This window comes from Lycorma delicatula, chromosome 2 (genome assembly GCF_047948215.1).
Source record: "Lycorma delicatula isolate Av1 chromosome 2, ASM4794821v1, whole genome shotgun sequence".
Classification (NCBI taxonomy): Eukaryota; Metazoa; Arthropoda; class Insecta; order Hemiptera; family Fulgoridae; genus Lycorma; species Lycorma delicatula.
This window is the reverse complement of record NC_134456.1, coordinates 165,509,519-165,531,593: the sequence shown is the minus strand read 5'-3', so window position 1 is coordinate 165,531,593 and position 22,075 is coordinate 165,509,519. Positions and strand designations below refer to the sequence as shown.

General features: G+C 28.7%; 1 protein-coding gene across 1 annotated transcript in view; it reads right to left on the bottom strand.

The window, feature by feature from the left end:
* Positions 1-3,332: 3,332 nt before the first annotated feature.
* Positions 3,333-22,075, bottom strand: part of LOC142319998 (uncharacterized) — a 118,874-nt gene continuing 100,131 nt past the window's right edge. The window contains exons 5-7 of the mRNA XM_075357677.1: positions 19,645-19,793; positions 13,566-13,719; positions 3,333-5,111 (exon numbers count right to left, since the gene is read on the bottom strand). Of these exons, the coding sequence (XP_075213792.1) occupies positions 3,997-5,111; positions 13,566-13,719; positions 19,645-19,793 (1,418 nt within the window). The 3' untranslated portion in view covers positions 3,333-3,996. The remainder of the gene's footprint in view (positions 5,112-13,565; positions 13,720-19,644; positions 19,794-22,075) is intronic.

Here is a 22,075-nt window from a genome sequence, read left to right as displayed (position 1 = left end):
TAATACCTGAATTTTACATAATTAAAACAAATTCAGACAAAAATAAAATCAATTCTGCTATGTAATAATATTTTTAGGAAATAAATCACTTAAAATCTTGGTATAAAATATTTGGAAGTACATGAAGAAATACCCTATCATAATTACAAATATTATTACAATATTACAAACTTGATATATATATAAATATATAAGACTTATAATGAATATACAAAAAATAACTTTTAGTAATAAATAAATATTAAATATAATAACAAGTGATAAAACTAATCCCATTAGGTAATAAAACAAAAACACTTTTTCTTATTTTAAAAATTAAATAATGTTACTAGATTATGAAGTTAAGGAACATATAAAAATTTGGTCACACAACTTGGCACATGAAAATTTTTAATAAATAAATATATAAATCTGAGGTACGTGTGCTTTTTCATTGTATAATTGTTATATATTATCTATATTTATATTATAAAGAATAATATTAAGTTACCAGATAAATATATTAAGTAATATTAATAAAAAAAAAATTAAAACATGTTTCATAATTTTGCAATTTCTATAAAACATTCAACAACAAAAAATTTGTAAAACATTCATTTACGTAATAGTGTATGAATAAGTGCACTCTATACAATTTACTTTAATATCTATTTTATGAGTAATATGAAAGTTTATCTACATCTATGATTAAATTAATATTATTTTTTACAGAAGAACCATATTTATGAGAAAAGTAGTCACTTCTATAATAATATCTACTAAATCACTAATAACTAATAAAAATATTTGGTCTCTAAATATTATGTCTGTAAAATAACAGTAAACACTGATTAACAGAATTGTATTCTGTAACTATCTACATATTATCCCAATACTTTGACACATTCACTTTTTGTAAAAACTAGAAACAAGAGGCATGTCTAAATAACAAAAATTTCACACTTATTTATTATTGGTTAGCAGTTCATTCACTAATATCCTACAATTTTTTTTCAAAGAACAATAAGCAAAAGATTCATGAAATCAGTCAGTGTAAAAAGTGCTGCTTGTGCATTATAAAGAACAGTAATATAACAATCCAAGATCAGTAAGAATTTTACCTACAATAAAAAAAAAAAAATATTATTATTACAACTACAAAGCGTGCTTATTCACAGTGATTCCTTTTAAAGGAAATAAATTGACATCTATTCTAATCCATGAAATAACATGTAATATTAAAATGGCTTAGCAACATACTGCTATGTTGCTTTAACATAGCCTTGTCGTGCACAGGACGGGTCGAGATAGGACGGTGCATCGTAATTGAACAGTGATGTGCGTTTTGAAACAGGAATACTGGATTTTTAAGTGCAATTATATTTTAGATACTCTTCACAAGACATTTCTAATGTATACTGTTAATTACAAAGGGGAACAAATTAATGCCTGTCCATGTTGTACAATGAGCAGGTAATCTATCTGGATAGAAGTAATTTAATTATGCTGTGTGCCTAGTACATATTTACTTTAATAAGTATAATCTGATATATATATCAGATTATACTGATATCTGATATTATATCAGATTGTTATTCAAATTTAGCTTATATTTTTTATATAATAAATAATGCTTCTACTTTTCCTTCTTCCTGAATTAAAAAAATAAGTTTTTTTTTTAAATTAACAGGATGGTTCCATTTTTTCAGCTCACTTATATGAATAAGTTATTATTCATATAAAAAATTTATATACTTTTATTTATATACTTTTAATAACAATTCATTATGAATACCTGATATTGTATAAAATTCTATTTTACCAATTACAAGCCTAAAATAATAAAGGTTACCTATTGGTTACCGTTAACAGGTATATTAAGTGTGTAAGTACAATAATAGTAGGCTAAATGATATGAAACACAAATAGTTCTGTAAATGTTATAGCTATTTTTTAACATAATAAGAATCTCTTGTCAAGGATAGTAAGAAAGGTGAGGAATTAGTGGTTTCCTGTTGCTTATTTCTTTATTCTATTTCAATATTTTTTATCAGCATGCCAAGGACACCATCAAGTAATCAACTTTCAACCTCTCACACAATATTTTAATAATGTTCATCACAGAAACTGGCTATTTAGCGAATATAATTATGCTGAGAGTAAGTAAAACTGTCTCTGCCTCTCCTAGCTACCTTAAATGTCTTACAAAATAATAAGAAAAACTGGGACAGCCAGATTCATGAATCTCTCTTAGTAAACAATCTAATACTGTATTTTAATAATACTCAGAAGGGGGACTAGTATAGAAGTTTATGAATATCATTCAAATAATTTTTCATGAAGCACAAAATTGTACTCATAAATGTAATGTTTATTATTTCTTAATGAGTAACAGTGGCGATGTAAAATGTGGACATAAATATATTGTGAAATGATTAAGTATTATAATACAAATTACATCTATGAAGATGATAACACAAACTCCTAATCAGCCTGATTCAATGTTAGGTATAGTTAATAATTACAGTCCACCACAGTCAATCAGCAGAATATTTCTGATTCTTATTGAAACAGTTGATCAGTTACAGTTACCACAATCATTTTTATGAAAATTGAATAAAAGTTTTTATATTCATCTAACAAAAATTTTTTGAAAAGATATGAAAAAAGTTTTTTATGATTTTTATGTAGTGTGAAGTATGTCAATCCTAACCAGAATTTAAAACAAAAACTTCAAAATGAAATGCATAGATTCTACCACTCCCACCACATTTAGCAGTAACTATGACACTCAATGCATTTTGTTCACATAAATTGTAATTAAATATTGAATCAGGCTGATTATGAGTTTGTTTCATCATCTTCATAGATGTGATTTGTATTATAATACTTAATCATTTCACAATATATTTATGTCCACATTTTTCTTAACAAAAGAAAAGAAAAATATTCAACATAGTTTCTTTATTGGCACCATCTGTAGATTTTTATAGTAAAAGCTGTTTTGTTGTAGATTGAAAACAAAATGAATCCATTAAACTTTGTTAAATAAAAATTTCAAAATACCTGCATAAATGAAAACAGTGAAATAGTTCAAAAGTACAGGCTTTTTGAAAGGAAAAATCAAAGTAGCATTCTATTAAACAAAGAATATGAAATACATTTTTTTAATATTATCATCGTTATTCATTAAATATCTAAAGAATGGCATAATTTATGCTTTAAGTTTAAATCTTTACATAGTTTACTTACTTTATAAAAAAAGTACTGAATTTAATCAAACTTTACTAATAATTTTAATAAATAACAGTTTTGTATATATTTTTTATTTAATCCAATAATAAAGGCTTTATTATAATTATAATAGAAAAAAGATGGGCAGGTAAGAATAACAAATAACGAATCCATAGGACAGGCTGAATAAATGTAATTTCTTCCCCTATTAACAGATTTAAGAAATATCAATTACAAATTTTTTTTATTTATTTTACTTATCACTTAACCTATTCATGAAAACTTATCGTATTTCTATGCATTATGTAAAGCAATAATAATTATGATATTAGCACAATAAAATTTGCACATTTTATAAGCACATCCTTAACAGTTTACACAACTCAATTATTCATTATCACAACAAGTCCATCTAATATTTTATTATGAAAATCTTACATACATTTATTCCAGCTTAAAATCTTATCTATATAAATTTACTGATGCAAAATTCATTACAACATATTTTACAAAGCAACTGCACATTTTCAAGAAAGTACAAAGTACAATAATAGTACTATTTAAAGAAACAACAGATTAATAAGTAGTCTAAAAAAGAAAATGATTAACCATTTTTCATTTTTTTTAATTGAATACAGCATTCAAATCTACATAAGTAATATAGTACAACTGTCTTGAGAAGAGTTTGCAAGAAATTAAGCAGTGTTGCATTCAGTACTGCACCAAAGTTAAAGAAGAAATAAAAAACAATTAACTAAAAACTGGAGAAATATTAAATCTAATTTAACCTAACACCCTGTTAAGAAAATATGGATAAAATGAATGACGCTGAGGTTTGACAAGAAGACGACCTCTGTTTGGGCGTTCTGGTGCTTCTGGTTCTCCTTCTTCATTTCCTTCTCCAGTTTCTTGTTCTACTGAGGAATCTGTATCAGTTGATTCTTTGAAATCTCCAGTTGAAGGATTAACAGTTTGTATATCACTCAGTGGAGCTGATCCTGCTTTAACTGGATTTTCTGTCACTATAAAAAGGAAATCATTATCTGTTCCTGAGTGAGTAGTAGCTTTTACTGTCACATCTGGAACAGGAGGAGATGTTGAGCCAAGAACAAATTTATCACTTTCTTCTGTGTTTATTCTAGTAAAGAACTTTGTGTCATCACTAGATGCTGATGGTGGTGTTCCTGGTGGTTTAAAAACTTTTGAAGATTCTGTTGTTGAACTCTGTGATAAATCATCTTTAACTGATTTCACTGTTGATGAATAGATGCTTGATTCTTCTGACTCCTGATCTTTAGAATTTGTATACACAGATAAAGGTGGAAACACTGCACCTTTTTCTATTTTCACTTCTGTTTTTTCTGGAGGTAAATTATCTAAATTTGATTCTCTAAATACTTCATGAGATTCTTTTTCAATTGGTTTGGTCTGTGAGTCTTCTTTTTCATCTGACGTACCATTAACTTTAGAAGTGATATTAATAACCTCAATAAAAGGTGAATTACCTCTTAATGATGGAGGGATTGGTTTGTTAGAGGTTAAAATAACAGTTCTTCTGTTTCCAGGATTTGTTTCAGAAGATTCTTCTGAAGTGATACCAGAATAATGACTATTCACAGGAACAACGATGGATTGTTCAATAAATGAGTGTTTACTATCATTTTTGTCTAAAGATTTTGGTGTATTTGGTGTACTATTTGAAGTGTTTGTATCATCTGGCAGTAACCCTTCTGGAAAGAATCCAATGGAAGTTCTGATAGGTTCCTCAGCTGCTGACATTTCTTGTGGAAGCACCTGTGATGATAACTCAGGACTAAGAGTTGTGGAAGACTGAAGATCATCATCTGATGAAGGAGGATGTGCAGTAATATCATTAACTATATCAACTTCTGTTAAACCTGTAAAAGAAAAATTTCATTTATCAAATTTGAAATATCCCAATAATATATCTTTTAAAAATTAATAAATAAAAAGAAGGAACTCTTTAAAAATGAGTTCTCAATTTTCATATTCAAAATAATTTATCTGGTCAAGATTTCTTATTCCAACAGTTATATATCTAAAAGAATGACTGTGTGTCTTTATGATCGTATTTCTAAGTTAATGACCTGAAAATCAAAGCTCAATTTATATATCTTGACCATACGTTGACTGCATATCTTGATGGCATTGTTACGAGGGTAAGTCAATTATTATCCACAATTTAGTTATATTTTTGTTTATGTTGGTAGTACTGACGTGCTACATAGATGACGCATGCGTGGTTTAATTGTTGTTATGTCTGTGCAGGTTTGATGCTGCTAGGTTAGTTCCATTATTGCTGCCCTGCCGTTAACCATGGCTGCCCCGCTTTCTGTTTACACCAAAGAAGAGCAATGTTCAGTGATCCATTTTTTGTGGTCAGAAGGTGTATCAGGAGCTGAAATTCAACGTAGACTTTCGGTACAGTACGGGAACAGTGTGTTGCCGCAATGGAGTGTCTATGAATGGATGGAAAAATTAAAAAATGGTGCATTTCTGGTTCGCAGCTTAACCAAAAACCTTCTTTTATGAGGGCATCAGGAAGCTTGTGCAATGATGGACCAAGTGCGTTGAAATGCAAGGGGACTGTGTTGAAAAATGATGTACATAAAAGTTTCCTATTTGTATTGCAATAAAATTTATAACTACATTGCAGATAATAATTAACTTACCCTCATAGAAGAAATTAACTACTCTATAATTCTATAACTGATCTTGAAATTTATTCCTTACAAATTCAAAAAGTTATTCTGTAAACTACACTTATTTGTGAAATTAAATAATTATTTTGGTTACTGATGTAACTGTATATTTAAAAATTTTCAGTTTATAAATATAATTCAACAAAAAAATAGTGAAATAACATTAATAAAATGTTTGAGATATAAATATTTGCTAATCTTAACAACATGAAAACAGAATTTTTCATAAAATTTGAAATTCAGAAAAATTCACAAGCAATTAATAAAAATGAAAAATTGATCTATGTAATATTTGTTGTTTAAAATTTAAAAAAAAAATAGCAATATAAAATTCACACATCATACATGTTGAAAATACAAAAAAAGAAAGATTTTATAACTATAAAACATATTAGTTCCCGAATTAAGATATTAACAGATAGTGAATTTCTTCTAACAGTAATATAAAGATATCCAGTTAATTTTTTATTCTTTTCTACATGGTACTGGGTAACTTCAGTGGTCAAATGTAAATTGAGCTTTGATTTTCAGGCCATTAAATTTAACCTTTAAATTTACTATAACATTTTTGATAAGTGATGATCAGTGAAAACAATGAACTATTTCAGCAGGTTAACTTGATGAAATAGCAGTAATTTGTGGAAAGCTTATTCTCTGGCCTGCCATGTGCAGGGGAAGGAAATATACATGCAGTAGTAATTGAGAGAAATTTCTTTTATATGACTACAGTATATGAAACAAATATAAATAAAATACAATACAACAATTTTGATTCAACAATGAACAAATGAACTATTTTCATCCACTGAAATTGGTAGCATAGTTAGTTTTACCTCTTTCCTAACTAGGGCCTACAATTTTAAAACGAGAACAACTATATTTGCTGGCTTCAGTAGCTCATGTGCTTAATAAAAAAAAAAAAATACTGAAGCTTTTAAAACTTTGTTAACATATCAATTTTCATATTAAATGTATACATAAGTAGTTGAGAGCTTTTCATAATTCACAGTCTACTTTAACATTATAAGCTAACGTAAATCTTACCACAATTATTTAACAATAATAGCAGAACCAGAAAAGTAGAGAGAGAACTTATGGTTTGTAATTATAGTAATTTTTGCAAATTATTAATTTAATGACATTATTATTGATATTAATTTACTATTAATATTGTACAGTGGTTGATTGTCATAATATAAAAATAATACAATTTTCTTTATTATAAGAAATGTAGGTTAAAACCTAATAAAACATGACAAGCTGCGGTGATACAAAATGGAAATGAATAGAAAACAGAGAAAGACAAAGAGAGAGAGAAAAAAAGGGAATATGTGTTCATAATATTTGTAATGTTGAGGTCATGCTCAAGAGGATTTAGAGGTTACATTGATTACATCAGAGGGATGTAGATGGTTTTTTTCTTCCTTTCAAAACCTTTGCTAGAGCAATTCAATTTAATCAGGCTAAAATATTTCTAACACAATAGATTTTTAAAAAATCTATAATGAAGCTCACACATACAAAACTTCTTTAATGATGAATACTTAAAAAGTCTAGATGGATAAAATTTTCTATCAATTTTTGTGATTTCAATAAAATTTTTAAAAGGGAAAATAAAAACACAAAAATTTACTTTATAATTAAGTCACTTGAACTCAGTATTTAAATATGATCATCATTTATTTTAATACAACTGAAAATTCTATTATTAGTTGTTATTAATTTTTTCACAAACTAAAAAAAAAACTAACTAAAAATTAAATTTCAAGCTAATATAAGTAAATTGTCTGTTGTGTAACAGACAATTACATATTTTGCTCTGGTAAGGAATTATAAATATTTTAGATACACACTTATCGAAACAATACCATAATAAATGATAAAGACTCTTCAACTACCAAATAAAATAATATTTCCAAATGTTTAATCCATCTCTATCAACATCTAATACATGCCCCAACTATTGTAAATGTTTTAATTTAAGTCTTATAAACCAGAACAATGAGAAAGCTTTAAACAAGATTAAATAATAATTGTTCACAAAAAAAAAAAATACAGTAACTTATACTGTATATTTTAGCTAGTTTAAACCTAACTTTTTGTATTGTCATATTCAGTTAACTCTTTGACTGCGTGCCTAATTATGCATATTATATTTTTAACTAATTATAAGTAGGTAAAATTTAACTGTGAGGCAAGTTTTCGGTTTTTTCCTGTATTTACAATATTAAATTTGTTTCCAATTAACATGTCTGCATTGAAGAATTAAAGACTTCTGCTTCAACAAGGTTACTATTTTCTTGCAGTTACTCATGTTAGCCTTCTATCGAAACAAGAAATTTTTTGGAACAAATCCTACACAGTCGTCTCCTTATTACAATATACATGATAAAGTATATACTTACAAGAACAATGTAACCTCTTATTACAAAAATATCTTGGATTTTAATAGTATAAAGTATTAGCTATTTATATATATAATAAGCAAAATGTGTTGGGTGTTATATCAAAAATATAATTTTTGTAAAAATAAAAAAATAAAATTATATTGGATATTTAACAATTATTTATCTTTTTAAACAATAAAATGAATTATAATTTCTTAAAAAATCTATTTTATTAAAAATATATTATTATACAAAAAAGCTTTGAAACTAAACAAGTGTAATATTAACAAATCAAATAATAAAATATTTTACATTTTGGAAAACAATCCAAAGAAAATTTATGAAGAGAAACAAATAATTTTTCTATAAATAAAAGAATTAATATAATGAAATTTTCTGAAATGACAAATAACAACTTTAACAGCAGTCCACTAATTTATAACTCTAATTCTACTTCTAGCACATAATGCTAAAGTAATACAAATAATAAAAGAAGGCAAGTAATATCTCATAAAAGTTATATGTTGATTGTTTTACCGCATATAAAAATACCAAAGTAAGATTAGGCTTAGCTTCAAAGGTGTTGATTGTTTTACTGCATATGAAAATACCAAAGATTAAGCTTAGCTTCAAAGATTTATGCTGAGTGTACTGTTTGTAAATACAATAATTATGTCAGGACATGCAAAAAAAAAATGGCTCTTATGAGAACAATACTCGGTTTGTTTATGGCCTATGTACCATTGGTAAACGGCAAACATCAGGATATGCAGTTATAAACTTACCTCTGCCTCCAACTAAGTTCCTAAAATTTTATCACTTTGCAAATGAATCGATGAAATTAGCTGTGATGGAGGCTGTGGAAACCAATGAAAGTTCCATTGATTTGGCTGTAGCGCTAGATGGCATGTAGCAAAAGTGATGGTTCAAGAGACTGAATGGTATTGTTACTGCTACCAGCCTTTACACTGGTAAAGTGATAAGATTTAGAAACACTTAATAAGTACTGCAAAGGTTGCATTATTTTTAAAAATGAAGATACTAAAAAAACATCTTTAAAATGGCAATTGCACCAAACATTTTTCAGGTATAAGTAGTGGAATGGAGGCTGTGGGTGCAGTAAAATGTTTTACTCATCTCTGACAAATTACAAGGTGAGTTATGTGAAATATTTAGGAGATGGTGATAGTAAGGACTTTGCTTCAGTGTTACAGACAGCACCTTATGGCGCTGTTAGGATACAGAAATTAAAATGCGCATTGGACATATCCAGAAAAGGATGAACTCCAGACTTAGAAAATTATGCACAAATAAAAATATTTTTCTGTTGTCTGATGGAAAAAAGTCTGGTAGATGTAAGACAAGGAAGTAAATAAGTTACAGTCTTACTATGGTAATGCCATAAGACAAAATTGTTCCTGTGGAGACCAAATGAAGCCATCTGTTTGGGCCATTTATTTTCACTGGACTTCGACAGAAGAAAAGCCAGCACATAACCTCTGTCCCACTGGAGGTACAACTTGGTGCAAGTATAATAAATGTAAATGATGAAAACTATGTTCACAGAAACCCTTTGTCAAGGCAGTAGGTGAAGTAATTAAGTCAATCAAAAGTTTAGCTGATCCAAATCTATTACTCAAATACTTACATGGACTTACACAAAATCCAATTGAGGTCTTCAATGATATTGTGTGCTCATGCATACCCAAGACAGTATTTGATGCCTTGATAACATTGTCATATTGAGTATATGATGCTGTTATAAGTTTTAATGATGGGAATACTGGGTGTATTAAAATTAGAGAAGCATTTGGATTAAATCCGGAAGTAAACATGATAACGGTCTGTAAGGGAATTGATGACAGACGTAAAGACATTTACAAAGAAGCAGAAGATTTGTATAAGAAGAAAAGGGTGAAGAGAAAAGCTGGTGATGAAGAAGAAAGTCCTGATGACCCTTTCTATGGTGCTAGAAATGTTCTAGTATTGAGGTAAGTGAAAGTATCATGCTTTAATATTTATGTTTTTCCAAAAATTTAGAAATTCTCTACTTATATTCTTTTTTTGTAAAAAACAGTTGAAGTTAGGTGAATGAAATTTTTACAGTAGTTTTATAGGGGGTAGATATATGTACTGCTTTTATAGCAAGAAATTCCACTTGGAAAATAAATTAAAAATATATTTTGGCAAAATATAGCAATTGAAAACAGACAGGGAAAATATTTTTTTGAAAATAGGTTTCCAAGAAATTTGTTTCAGAAAAACTCAATAGCTTTAAATGGCCCAGAAAGGTATGTGCAAAAGCTCATTTTTGTAGCCTTCTGGGAACTGAGAAAAAGGAACATGAAATTTGAGAAATTAACATTGTCACGTTAATGGTACCATGTGACCTTAATGAAGGGATGCTTTACTCTCCAGCTAGTTTTAAAATATACTAACACAATGGAATATATCTATATTACCTAACAACTGGCCTGTCAAACCAGAATCTGGATCGTCGGGATCCAAATGAACCCTGGAGAAAACTCAGGAACAACAAGGGGCCTCCACCCGGGGTTGCAGAACTCAATTACATCATTCTCATGTTCCCAGGGGGAACAGCACCTGAAGAGTCACTTTGGTTGCCATTTATGTCTACCCAAAGGGCTTCACTCCCTGGACCCCCCATGAAATAATGAATATTTTTAATTTCTTAACCTTCAAGGGAGCCAGGACCTCTGTCTATGGCTTAAAATCTTACCTGGGATAAAACAAATGTATCCTGTAGATTTGAAAGCTGTCGGTTCTTGCATGATGCGAGAACAAACAGACAAACTTTATATACAGACATACAAATACCACGTTTGAATTTTGAAAATGGAAAGATTGGTTGTGAAGATATAACAAAATTTCCAAATAACTGTGATCTGTTAGATTAAGAATGTGCCTGATGCATGCAGAACTTTGCCTTCAACCTACTAAAAAATACCCTGTTAATGTTTTGAAAATTGGATGATAGTTTGCAGAAATATTACGAGAGCACCCCATTGCACCTCATAAAACAGTGTCCGAGGGGTACCCCGTTTGTTACCAATTGATGGTGATAGCCTCCCTCACCCGAGGTGCTTGCATACCTCACCACTCTAGTCTTACACGCAGTCCCCGTGGGAAGCCAGTTTTTGTTAAACAGAATTTTTTTAAATTTATTTATTATTATTTTATTTAATTTAAGTTTAATTCTATTATTTTTGTAATATTCATTCAGTGATAGAGGCTTGCAGTTCACAGTCCATTAATTCAAATCATTAAAGTTTGTACTTCAACAGGTAAATCTTTGCTACTACATATTTTCTATTAAAAATTGTTTGGAGATGAAATATATCTAAAAACCTTCAGAGTTATGCCAAGAAACATGGGTAAAAATTTAGTTGCAATTGATCAAGTAGTTTTTTGTTTATCCTGAACAAAGATCCTCTTCTTTGTTTTATCATAGTATAGGTATTTGATTCATTGGTACAATTAAATCTTAATATGTCTTTCAAGAAACTTTTATATAAATAAGGATTTGAATACTTTAAGTTTGGAAGGGAAAATCAGATTACAAGACAAATTGTTTACTAATTACTATAGAGAAATACTTAGATGAAATGTAGCCATAGGAAGAATATTTGCTCTCATGCAAATTGTTAAAAATCCTACTAAATACTTGATAATCTATTACGATACCTAAGTCAGTATTCTACAAATAAAGATGTAGCATTTCCACTGTAAAATCCGTTTACATAAACCATGTCTGTTTATATGGCTTGAGTGAATAAGTAATGCATTTTTAAAACTCAGTTGAAACAGAATTTTATTTTAATAGAGACAAATTGAATTTAAACTTTAAACATAAATAAACAACATTCAAAAATAAATTCTTATATTGACAAATTAAATTCAAGTTTTAAACAAAATTAATCACAATTCAAGTGGTTGTACATCTACATAATCTATATTAACAACAGCAACATTAAAAAAATCCAGTCAAAGATATATTAAATCAGCTGATTTGTAAATAAAACAGCTACTTTAAATTGAATCCTAACTTTTCTCTATTAAATTGTTCATTTTTACTTCCTTGTACGAAGTAAAGTATTGTAATGATGAAAAATCTCAGATTTGAATGGACATTACCAATGACTGACTATCCCTGAATCCATTTTGACTAGTTTTGGCATGATGTCTGTATACACGTAAGTATATATACTCTCATAACTCAAAAACGTTTATGCGTAGGATGTTGAACTTTTGGATTTATGACTGTTAAAATATCTAATTATGTATCTCTTCCTGTGATTGCAATCAAAATTGTCCAAAAAAAATCCAAAATCCAAAACAATTTTGATTTTGGACTTTTTCTTAACTGCAGTAATAAGCCCTCATTAAAGGCTTTTCAACGATATATCATAAGTAGTACTTATTTTCATTGGTTCCGGAGTTACAGCCAAATGAAATTCTAATTAATGAAATATTTGGATCTTAGAAGGGTCATCGGTTCGAATCATACTTCATCTACTTTTTTTTTAAATTTAAATATATTGATTTATATAAAAAAAAATATTTACGATAAATAATAACAATAAAAAAAAATTATGAAAAAATATCAGAAGTTATTAATGAAATAAAATTTTATGTACTTTAATTTTAAAAAAAATAATAATTGTGTATATGCAATTTAATAGGTGTACAAGGAAGTCCAAGGTGTCCACATCAGATTTTTTTGGTTTTAGTTGAAGTAAAATTTCTGTACTAGTTTTTGTTTCCAATTGACTTTATTTCCATCAATTTTCCCAGAATTAAATTACAAAATTTTTTTACAAAGTTTAATTTTGATATTTGATAATTTAACAAAGAATTTTACATAACCTAAAACAATTTTGTTTTTTAGTTGAATTTTCTGGATTTTTATAATTATTGTCCAATATATTAATCCTGCATTATATTATGTACAGAGCAAAAATCATTGTGAAAACATTTGGTAGTTGTAATTGAAAAATACAGGATTTCCAGAACTATGATTATATAACTTATTTTTAGGTTTAAAATAACTTTATGACAATATTACTTCTAGTGGAATACTGTGTATTTTTCTTACTTTTGTTTTTTGCATGTAATTTATTTTTAATCTACTACAATAAACAAAAAAACAAGAAGAAATTGTTTTGATAAAAATAAGTGATTGCTGAATAGTTAAAGATTATTATTATATTTTTCTTTTTACCTTCTGTGGTTGGAAGACTGTGTTCACTTGCCATATCTGGAGTTACTTCAGTGTCACGCCTGTGTCTTGTTGGAAGTTCATTATCCCAACTACCACTGCTTGTTGCTTCAGTTGATGTTTCACATGATAACTGTTTTATCATTTCTTCACGATTCTGAAATTAATATCATGTTTAATAATTAATATTATAAATAAAGAATAGAAAAAAATAGGTAGGTTTTTGAAGTGAATAGTTTATTTCTTTCTCATCCTCTTATATTCAGAATCACTGGTTAAACAATGCATCATAAACTACTAACTCATTCTCTCATAATGCTTATAACATTCTCAGTTCTCTACTTACCGTTACCTTTTCTTTCTTTTTCCTGTTTAGCCTCCGGTAACTACCGTTTAGATAATTCTTCAGAGGATGAATGAGGATGATATATGTATGAGTGTAAATGAAGTGTTAGTCTTGTACATTCTCAGTTCGACCATTCCTGAGATGTGTGGTTAATTGAAACCCAACCACCAAAGAACACCGGTATCCACGATCTAGTATTCAAATCCATGTAAAAATATCTGGCTTTACTAGGACTTGAACGCTGTAACTCTCGACTTCCAAATCAGCTGATTTGGGAAGACGCGTTAACCACTAGACCAACCCGGTGGGTACTTACCGTTACCTAGGCTGCAGCTTGCTTTCTACCCATTTACATGCAAATTCAATATTTTTACTAATATAATTTTTTATTTTCCTCTCTCTTTCTCTATCTATATATATATATATATATATATAATATATAATCTCAGTAAAACATTCCTCAGATAAGCTCATATTGACTTATTTTTCAGCGTTCAGAAGAATTTTAATTTTGTTATTCATAGTTTGCTTCCCTGTCATTTGAAATATACCAAGACCCTGCATCAAATTTCATAACTGATTTCAGGTGTTGTGGAAACTGAAGTCTTGTTTTGGTTATTATTAGTTCCAGTTACCTTGATTATTATTTCATTGGAGTTACATGTACTTGGCAACTACTTATCCTTGCCCTTTTATAAAAACCTCTTTTTACTATTTTTCATTTGATTTTCCCATTCTCTGATATACATTTAATTCTTTTTACCAGTAACAAAAAAAAAACATAAGAAAGAAATGCTATATGACAAAATAGAGAAATAAATACTTCTTTACAGAGAAATTATTTCTATTACGATTCGAGTTTGGAAATAAACAACTAATTTTTTTGCCTTCCTCATGAAACAAAAGAAGACCTCATTAAATAATGATTGACTAAAAAATTTCAATTTGCCTAGGGTCAGTTAACAGAAGAAAATAACAATTTTAGAATTATTGGCTTATTTATAAAAAACAACCAAGTAAGGAATCATAGTTTTAAAAAAGGCTTCAGTAAAAGATTTTCTGGCAAAATGATAAATTATAGAAAATAATTTATAAACATTTCATAACATCTTTGGCAGGTGCAACTAAATTTCCTATTGACTGAATAGTTCCACATTCAAATAATTCTGGGTACGATCAAAGTTATCCTTTAAGAGGCCTGTATATGTTCTCATGAAATTCTTTCATTTCTGGAACAAATATGGTTTTGTTGCACTATTAAATTAAGTATACCAATGTGAAATATTATTAATCTACTGTTTCTATTTAAGTTTAAACTGCCTTAAACTTGTATGGACATGTGAGGAAGATACCATAATAACTATTATAAAACTTATAATTAAAATTAGTATGTTTTTATTCATAAAGACTTTAAAATTCTTTTAAACAGATGAATTCTTTTGCTTATAGAAAACATATATAATATATAAAATTACATGTGAAATATTTGCATTACACATTCCAGTTCGAAATATTATTATGTATCTTATAAGCTAAGCTATTCTGTAGAATCTGAAATAAGTAACATATCTATATATATATAATAAATGCATCATTAGTGATTCAAAATCAACGCTCGGCAAAAACTACTGAAGATAAATAGATAAAAATTTGTATACACCTTCTTACAATGTAAATGAATACTATGAAAGGATTTTTTTTAAATTCAGAGTTTAAAGGGTTAAAATGGAGTAACAATGAAATTTACTTTTTCTTTGATTTCTTGATTATAAATAAAGGTATCAACTTGATTTTTGTTATGTGTAATCTTCATGCGAATATACAAAAATCAAATTGTACTTTTTTTGAATTACGAGTTTAAAGGGTTAAATTGCGGATTTTACTATTTTTTTAATTTCTCTGTAACAGATGAAGATATCAACTTGATTATTGGTGTGTGAGTTATCACACTGAAAACTAATTTCTAGATTTTTTTTGAAATTCAACCTTAAAAGGGGTGAAGAAACGTAAAAAAAATTTAAACAATGTTTGTAGATATTTTCCCATTGCTGACTATACTAAAGGAGCTATCCACTTGATTCAGGTTGCAAATTACTCTTTAGATAAATATCTAAAAACCATTTTTGTTTTTTTGCATTTTAATATTTTAAGGGGTAAAAAAAACATTGTTTTTTACATTTTTACTTTTTTAAGCTATATTTTTACTGTTTTAAGATTGATTGAATCAATCATTATAAATTTTGATTATGCTGTGATAGTAATTTATGTTTGTAATTCTAACTATGTATTTTGTGAGTGAAGCTGTGATGGGAATTATAAAAACCAGTTAGTGGGTCCTGTTCTGACCAAATTGTTGTTCTGAAGAAATTACAACTAACAGTTTTTATAACACAGTTTAATTTTTATGTATCATTATTATTCTCACAATGATGAGTTTAATGAACACAGGGGTTCGAGGGGAGAAGGCTCGCTGAATCAAGCGAGCCTTCTCCAGCTAAAGATCCCTTGACCACGACAAGAAATGCGAGTAACCATATAGCACAGGGGAAGCCATGACAGAGATGCTAATTTAGTATAAAAATTAATAACTCTAAATTATAAAATGTAGTAAAATATCATAACTTTATGTCACTTAAATAATATTATGAATTCTTACTGAACTGGACATACTTATGATAATGCAGATATAAAACATCTAGAACTTGAAGTATATTTTAAAAAAAAATCTTTATTTGGGAATGTAAATTGAGAGGAAAATAATTTTTTTGCAAAAAAGTATGGTAGTATATAATACTAAAAGTATTATGAATTAGGAGTCAATTTGCAAAACCTCTGCTGTATTATTCAATCAAAAAAATAATATTAGTTCTGTTTTAAGAACCAAACCCATGTTTTTAACTTATTTTGTAAATAAACATTTTTTTTTCCTAGAGATAAAATAATTATTAAAATAAACACCAAAATAATTTCATTATCATAATCATACATCAAAACTCACATCTTTTTCTGTTTTAAAGTTAAACAAACCATGGTTAACATGTTTTACCCAACTGCAGGATTATAATGTATTTCATGATTTTGTATGTTAATTGTGGCACTATACCTCCAAAATATGTACGCCTAGGTGTAATAATAATAATAATAATAATAATAATAATAATAATAATAATAATAATAATAATAATAATAATAATAATAATAATAATAATAATAATTCTTTATTCCATAATACATATACAAAAAAGAATGTTTTTACAATATACAGTAACATATAACTACGATAACTGAAAAATATAAAATAAGATATAATTTTTGTTTCACTTATTTATCTTTGTGCACTAGATAATATTACTTTGCTAAAAGATATTCTAGTATTTTAGAAGGTATTCTAGTATTTAGAACAGGAAAATCTTGCTGTTAGTTATACATATTAGTATCAGTCTTTTCTTTTATGGTAACAAATAATTTATTTAGGTTAAAGTATACTTGTTGAGATAGTTTAATAATGATTAACTAAAATATGAGATTTAGAGAAAACAAATTTAATATTTTTTTTTTAATAAATTCTCTTAAAATGAGTTTTTATTTGCAAAGATTACAGAAAGCTAGGTGACTAGGGCTATCAGAAAAATTTAGAAATAAGAGACAGCCAGATAAGAGAAAAGAGATGTTTGAAAAACAATAATTCAGCTCTAGACTCCAAAATTTCACTATGGTTCTGCACAGCTAGTACTTGAAGTTGAGATGTGATCTCACTAAACATCAACACTACATTGTAATTCACTCTGTTTTTTTAATATTTTTTTCATGTTCTGAATAAAGTTACTTATTATAAGAATTGTGTATGATACATTAATCACATTTTATTTTAACTGTTTCATTTATCCCTAGTCTTTAAACTTTTTTTCAGAACACCTCCATCTGTGTTAATTATCCTACTTTTTCTTTTAAACATAACGAGTACTAATATCAACTAAAAAAACAAATATCAACCAACCATAATAAGTACTTGAATAGTAGCAGATTGATTTAAACAATAAAAGTATTGTTAAATCAGAAACACAGATAGTTTATGAAAAACTGAGTTACACTTTGAAAAAATAATTTAAAAAAAATGAATGTTCTCAAAGCCCAAATTATAATTTATTATTTATATGCTTTTTTGTTTTTTGGGTTTCAGCAGAAGTGAATTTTACAGCCAGATTCTCTCTCTGAAATCAACTTCCTAGAAGAAATGTGATATGATGAACTATCTCAAGTGAAAAATACTTAGATTTTTTTTTGTCTTGATTCATTTGACTGGTTTGATGCAGCTCTCCAAGATTCCCTATCTAGTGCTAGTAGTTTCATTTCAGTATACCTCCTACATCCTACATCCCCAACAATTTGTTTTACATATTTCATACGTTCACACAACGTTTCCCTGCTACCTGTCCCTCCAATATTAAAGTGACTATTCCAAGATGCCTTAATGTATGGCCTATAAGTCTGTCTCTTCTTCTAACTATACTTTTCCAAATGCTTCTTCTTTCATCAATTTGCCACTTCATTTGTCACTTTATTCACCCATCTGATTTTAACATTCTCCTATAGCACCACATTTCAGTAGCTTCTAATCTTTTCTTCTCAGGTACTCTGATCGTCCAGGTTTCATTTCCATATAAAGCTACACTCCAAACGTATACTTTCAAAAATGTTTTCCTGATGTTTAAATTAATTTTTGATGTAAACAAATTATATTTCTGATTGAATGCTCATTTCACCTGTGCTATTTGGCATTTTATATTGCTCCAGCTTTGTCCATCTTTAGTGATTCTACTTCCCAAATAACAAAATTCTTCTACCTCCGTAATCTTTTCTCTTTCTATTTTTATGTTCAGTGGTCCAGCTTCATTATTTCTACTACATTTCATTACATTCATTTTGTTCTTGTTTATTTTCATGCAGTAGTTCTTGCATAGGACTTCATCCATGAAGTTTGTTGTTTCTTCTAAATCTTTTTTACTCTCAGCTAGAATTACTATATCATATTAAAATCGTAGCATCTTTATCTTTTCACCTTGCACTATTACTCCGGTTCTAAATTGTTCTTTAACATCATTAACTGCTATTTCTATGTAAAGATTAAAAAGTAACGGGGATAGGGAACCCTTGTTGGACTCCCCATTTCTTTCTTATGTCGGCTTCTTTCTTATGTTCTTCAGTTATTACTGTTGCTGTTTGGTTCTGTAAATGTTTGCAATTAGGAGGGGTTAACATATTCTAACCTACTAAGTTAGTGATCTAGAGACATGAGATTAGTTAAGCACTTTGTCTTTACTTTTGACAAATCTTACTCAAGATTAAGATTAAGATTTATGCTGCTTCTGAGGGAGAGAGATTTTATTTATGTGTTTCATCCAGATGATTCTGCATTTAAATCTTGATTAAACATTGCATTCATTAAAATGCTACAAATTTTCATACCACATTCCTTCTAAAACATAATCATCTGGCTGTGAAAAGGCATTCAGCAATAAAAATACCACCAAATATGCACCAAACTTCAGAGACTAAAAAATGGGCATAGAAAAAACTCTCATGGTGGTAAAAGAAAAAAGTAGTAACTTTATTTTAAAAAAGTCAGTTTTAGGGTTTGTACACCAATTTATGCACAAGTGCATTTTCAGATTATAATTTAAACAAATTTTTTTATAAATGATAACTGCTTATTAATACAAATTTTAATTATCTTACCGCTTGTCCTTTACAGGCAATTCGTCGGGTCCCTTCAAGACCACAATCTGAGATCAATTCTACAGCACTCTGCTCTGGAAGAAAAGTTACAGTAAGTGATGGTAATGATGTTAACATACATCCATCTTCCTTCTTAGCCCAGACTGGTACTGTAAATTAAAAAGATAAATAATGTTAAAAAATTATCTAATGAATAAATTTTTTACAGGATTCAAGTATTATTTTCAGTTTACAGTTTCAATTCAAAGGGCACGAGGAAAATTTTGCTATATGACAGAAGAGATCATAACAGGTGGTTTCAAGTTAGCACATGTTTAGACTGGTCCTGACCTGCACTTTAGCTGCTCTAGTTATGTCTCAGTATCATTTGCTTTTTAGTTGTGTTATTGAAAAGAAGTAGTGATTTTGTCGTGGTTGAAAACTGAATTTTGTGCTACAATTTTTCAGATGGGTTAAGTGTTGATTAGTGTTTAGAGAAAATGACTCCTGTGCTTGAAGATGTTTTTTATCTTCTCCAAAGTTAGATTAACTGTTGTCTGTGACTAAGTGAATGATTCCTGTAATATGAAAAATCCTTGAGGCAGACAGATATAACCTACCAACAAAAGAGCTTTCCTTGGGCATTAATGATCCGCAATTCTGTGTGTTCACCTTCAAATTAGGAAGCTTTGTACCTTTTAGATGCTGCATAACTTGAACAAAAATCAGATGGAACATCATGTTTCATGTTGGTGCCATGAAGTGCTGAAAAAGTGTGAAAATGGGAAATCAATGTCTGAACAGTATTATGATAGATGACAAAACTTGGCTGTACTCTTGTAATTTCCTGACCCAGGCTCAGAATAAAGTGTGGTGTTTAAGATGAGGAGACCCCCATGGCTGTTCAAAAATCAATATCAGTGAAGAAGAGAATAGTAGCCTTATATTTTAGTGTGAAAGGAGTTTTAGAACAAGTTGTGTCGCTAACTCAGAAGACAGTTGCAAGTTATATACTGAGAATGCCTGCCTAAGGTTGTTGAAGCTCTCAAGAAGTTGCACCCAACCTCAAGAATAGCCATGTGATTTTCTTTGCCACAATAATGCTCCAGCACACTGCTATAAAGATTGCTCCAAGTATTTTGCCTGCACTAGAATAAAACTGTTAGACTACCATCCCTACAATTCTGACCTCACCCCATCTAACTTCACACTGTTCCCCAGGTGAAGAACAGACTGAAAGGGAGGCATTTCATGAGTGAAGATGACCTCCCAAGGCCTTAGAATGATGAATGAGCTCAGATCTCTGATAAAATACAGCAGGATTTCTTTGAAGACTGGTTTCAAAGAATGGAAAGTGTATAATGTATGGTGGAAATTATTTTGAACAATTATAAAAAATAAAGTTAAATTGCAAAGCGTTTCTAGGGCTAACTTTTTATTCAGTTGCAAGAAAAATTCAACTCAGATTTACTGATCAATTTTTTAATTTTGTTAGTGTATTTACATGAAGAAAAATAAAGGAGATTATTATTTTTCTGATTAGGAGCTTCTTATTATTAAGAAGTTCCATTCATTATTAATCATAGTTTCTCCATTTTCTCAAAGTTGATTGTTAAGCTCTCTATTTTAGTGTGCTAGCAAACTTGTTTACAGTGAATGATCTGCTGTCTAATTGTACCAGTATGAAAATCTGAGCAGAGTTATATTTTCTTCATTTTGGGAGTAGTAAATTGATGAGCATGAAAATCTTCAAATAGCTTGTATTGCTTTGTATCCCAATTTAAGCTACACAAAGCTGCATGTCGGTTTAAATAGTGACTATCTGTAGCATGAAAAAATCCTTAGACATTAGGCCAGAATGTGTTATTAATTAGAACCCAATAAAGAATGAAATCAGAAACACATGGTGATAACATTAAATTATGATGTAGTCTAGTTTTCTATCAACTTCATGCTTGGAAAGGCCAGCTTAACCTGCATCACTTTGATACGCAATCAAAGGGTTGAAATTTGCACAGATTATTCATAGTATGGTGATAGTTGTTTGAATTAAAGTAACATTTACAGATAGGTAGATCACTGTAAAAATGGTTGGAACTCTCTAATAATAAGAGTAATAAACAGCAGTTGAGTAGGCCTTCCATTTCAAAGACTATTATCAGTATCAAAACTGTTGAACAAATGATTACTACTGATTAGTGAATTGAAAATGAAGAATTTGTAAATGCAAGTGAGACAAATATAAGCTACATTTTTATATTTTCAGTGTATTAGTTCTGCATTTTTAGTATTAACTGTAGAGCTACAACACTTTCAATATTTTGAAGACTTTGGTAGGTTAGTGTGCAAGAGTATGTTTGGCTCTGTGAAGAAGGCAATAGAAAATCACTCCTCACTTTCCTTGATAAGCCAGGTATAGGTCGCTTCTTAGCCCAAGAATGGCTATATGAGC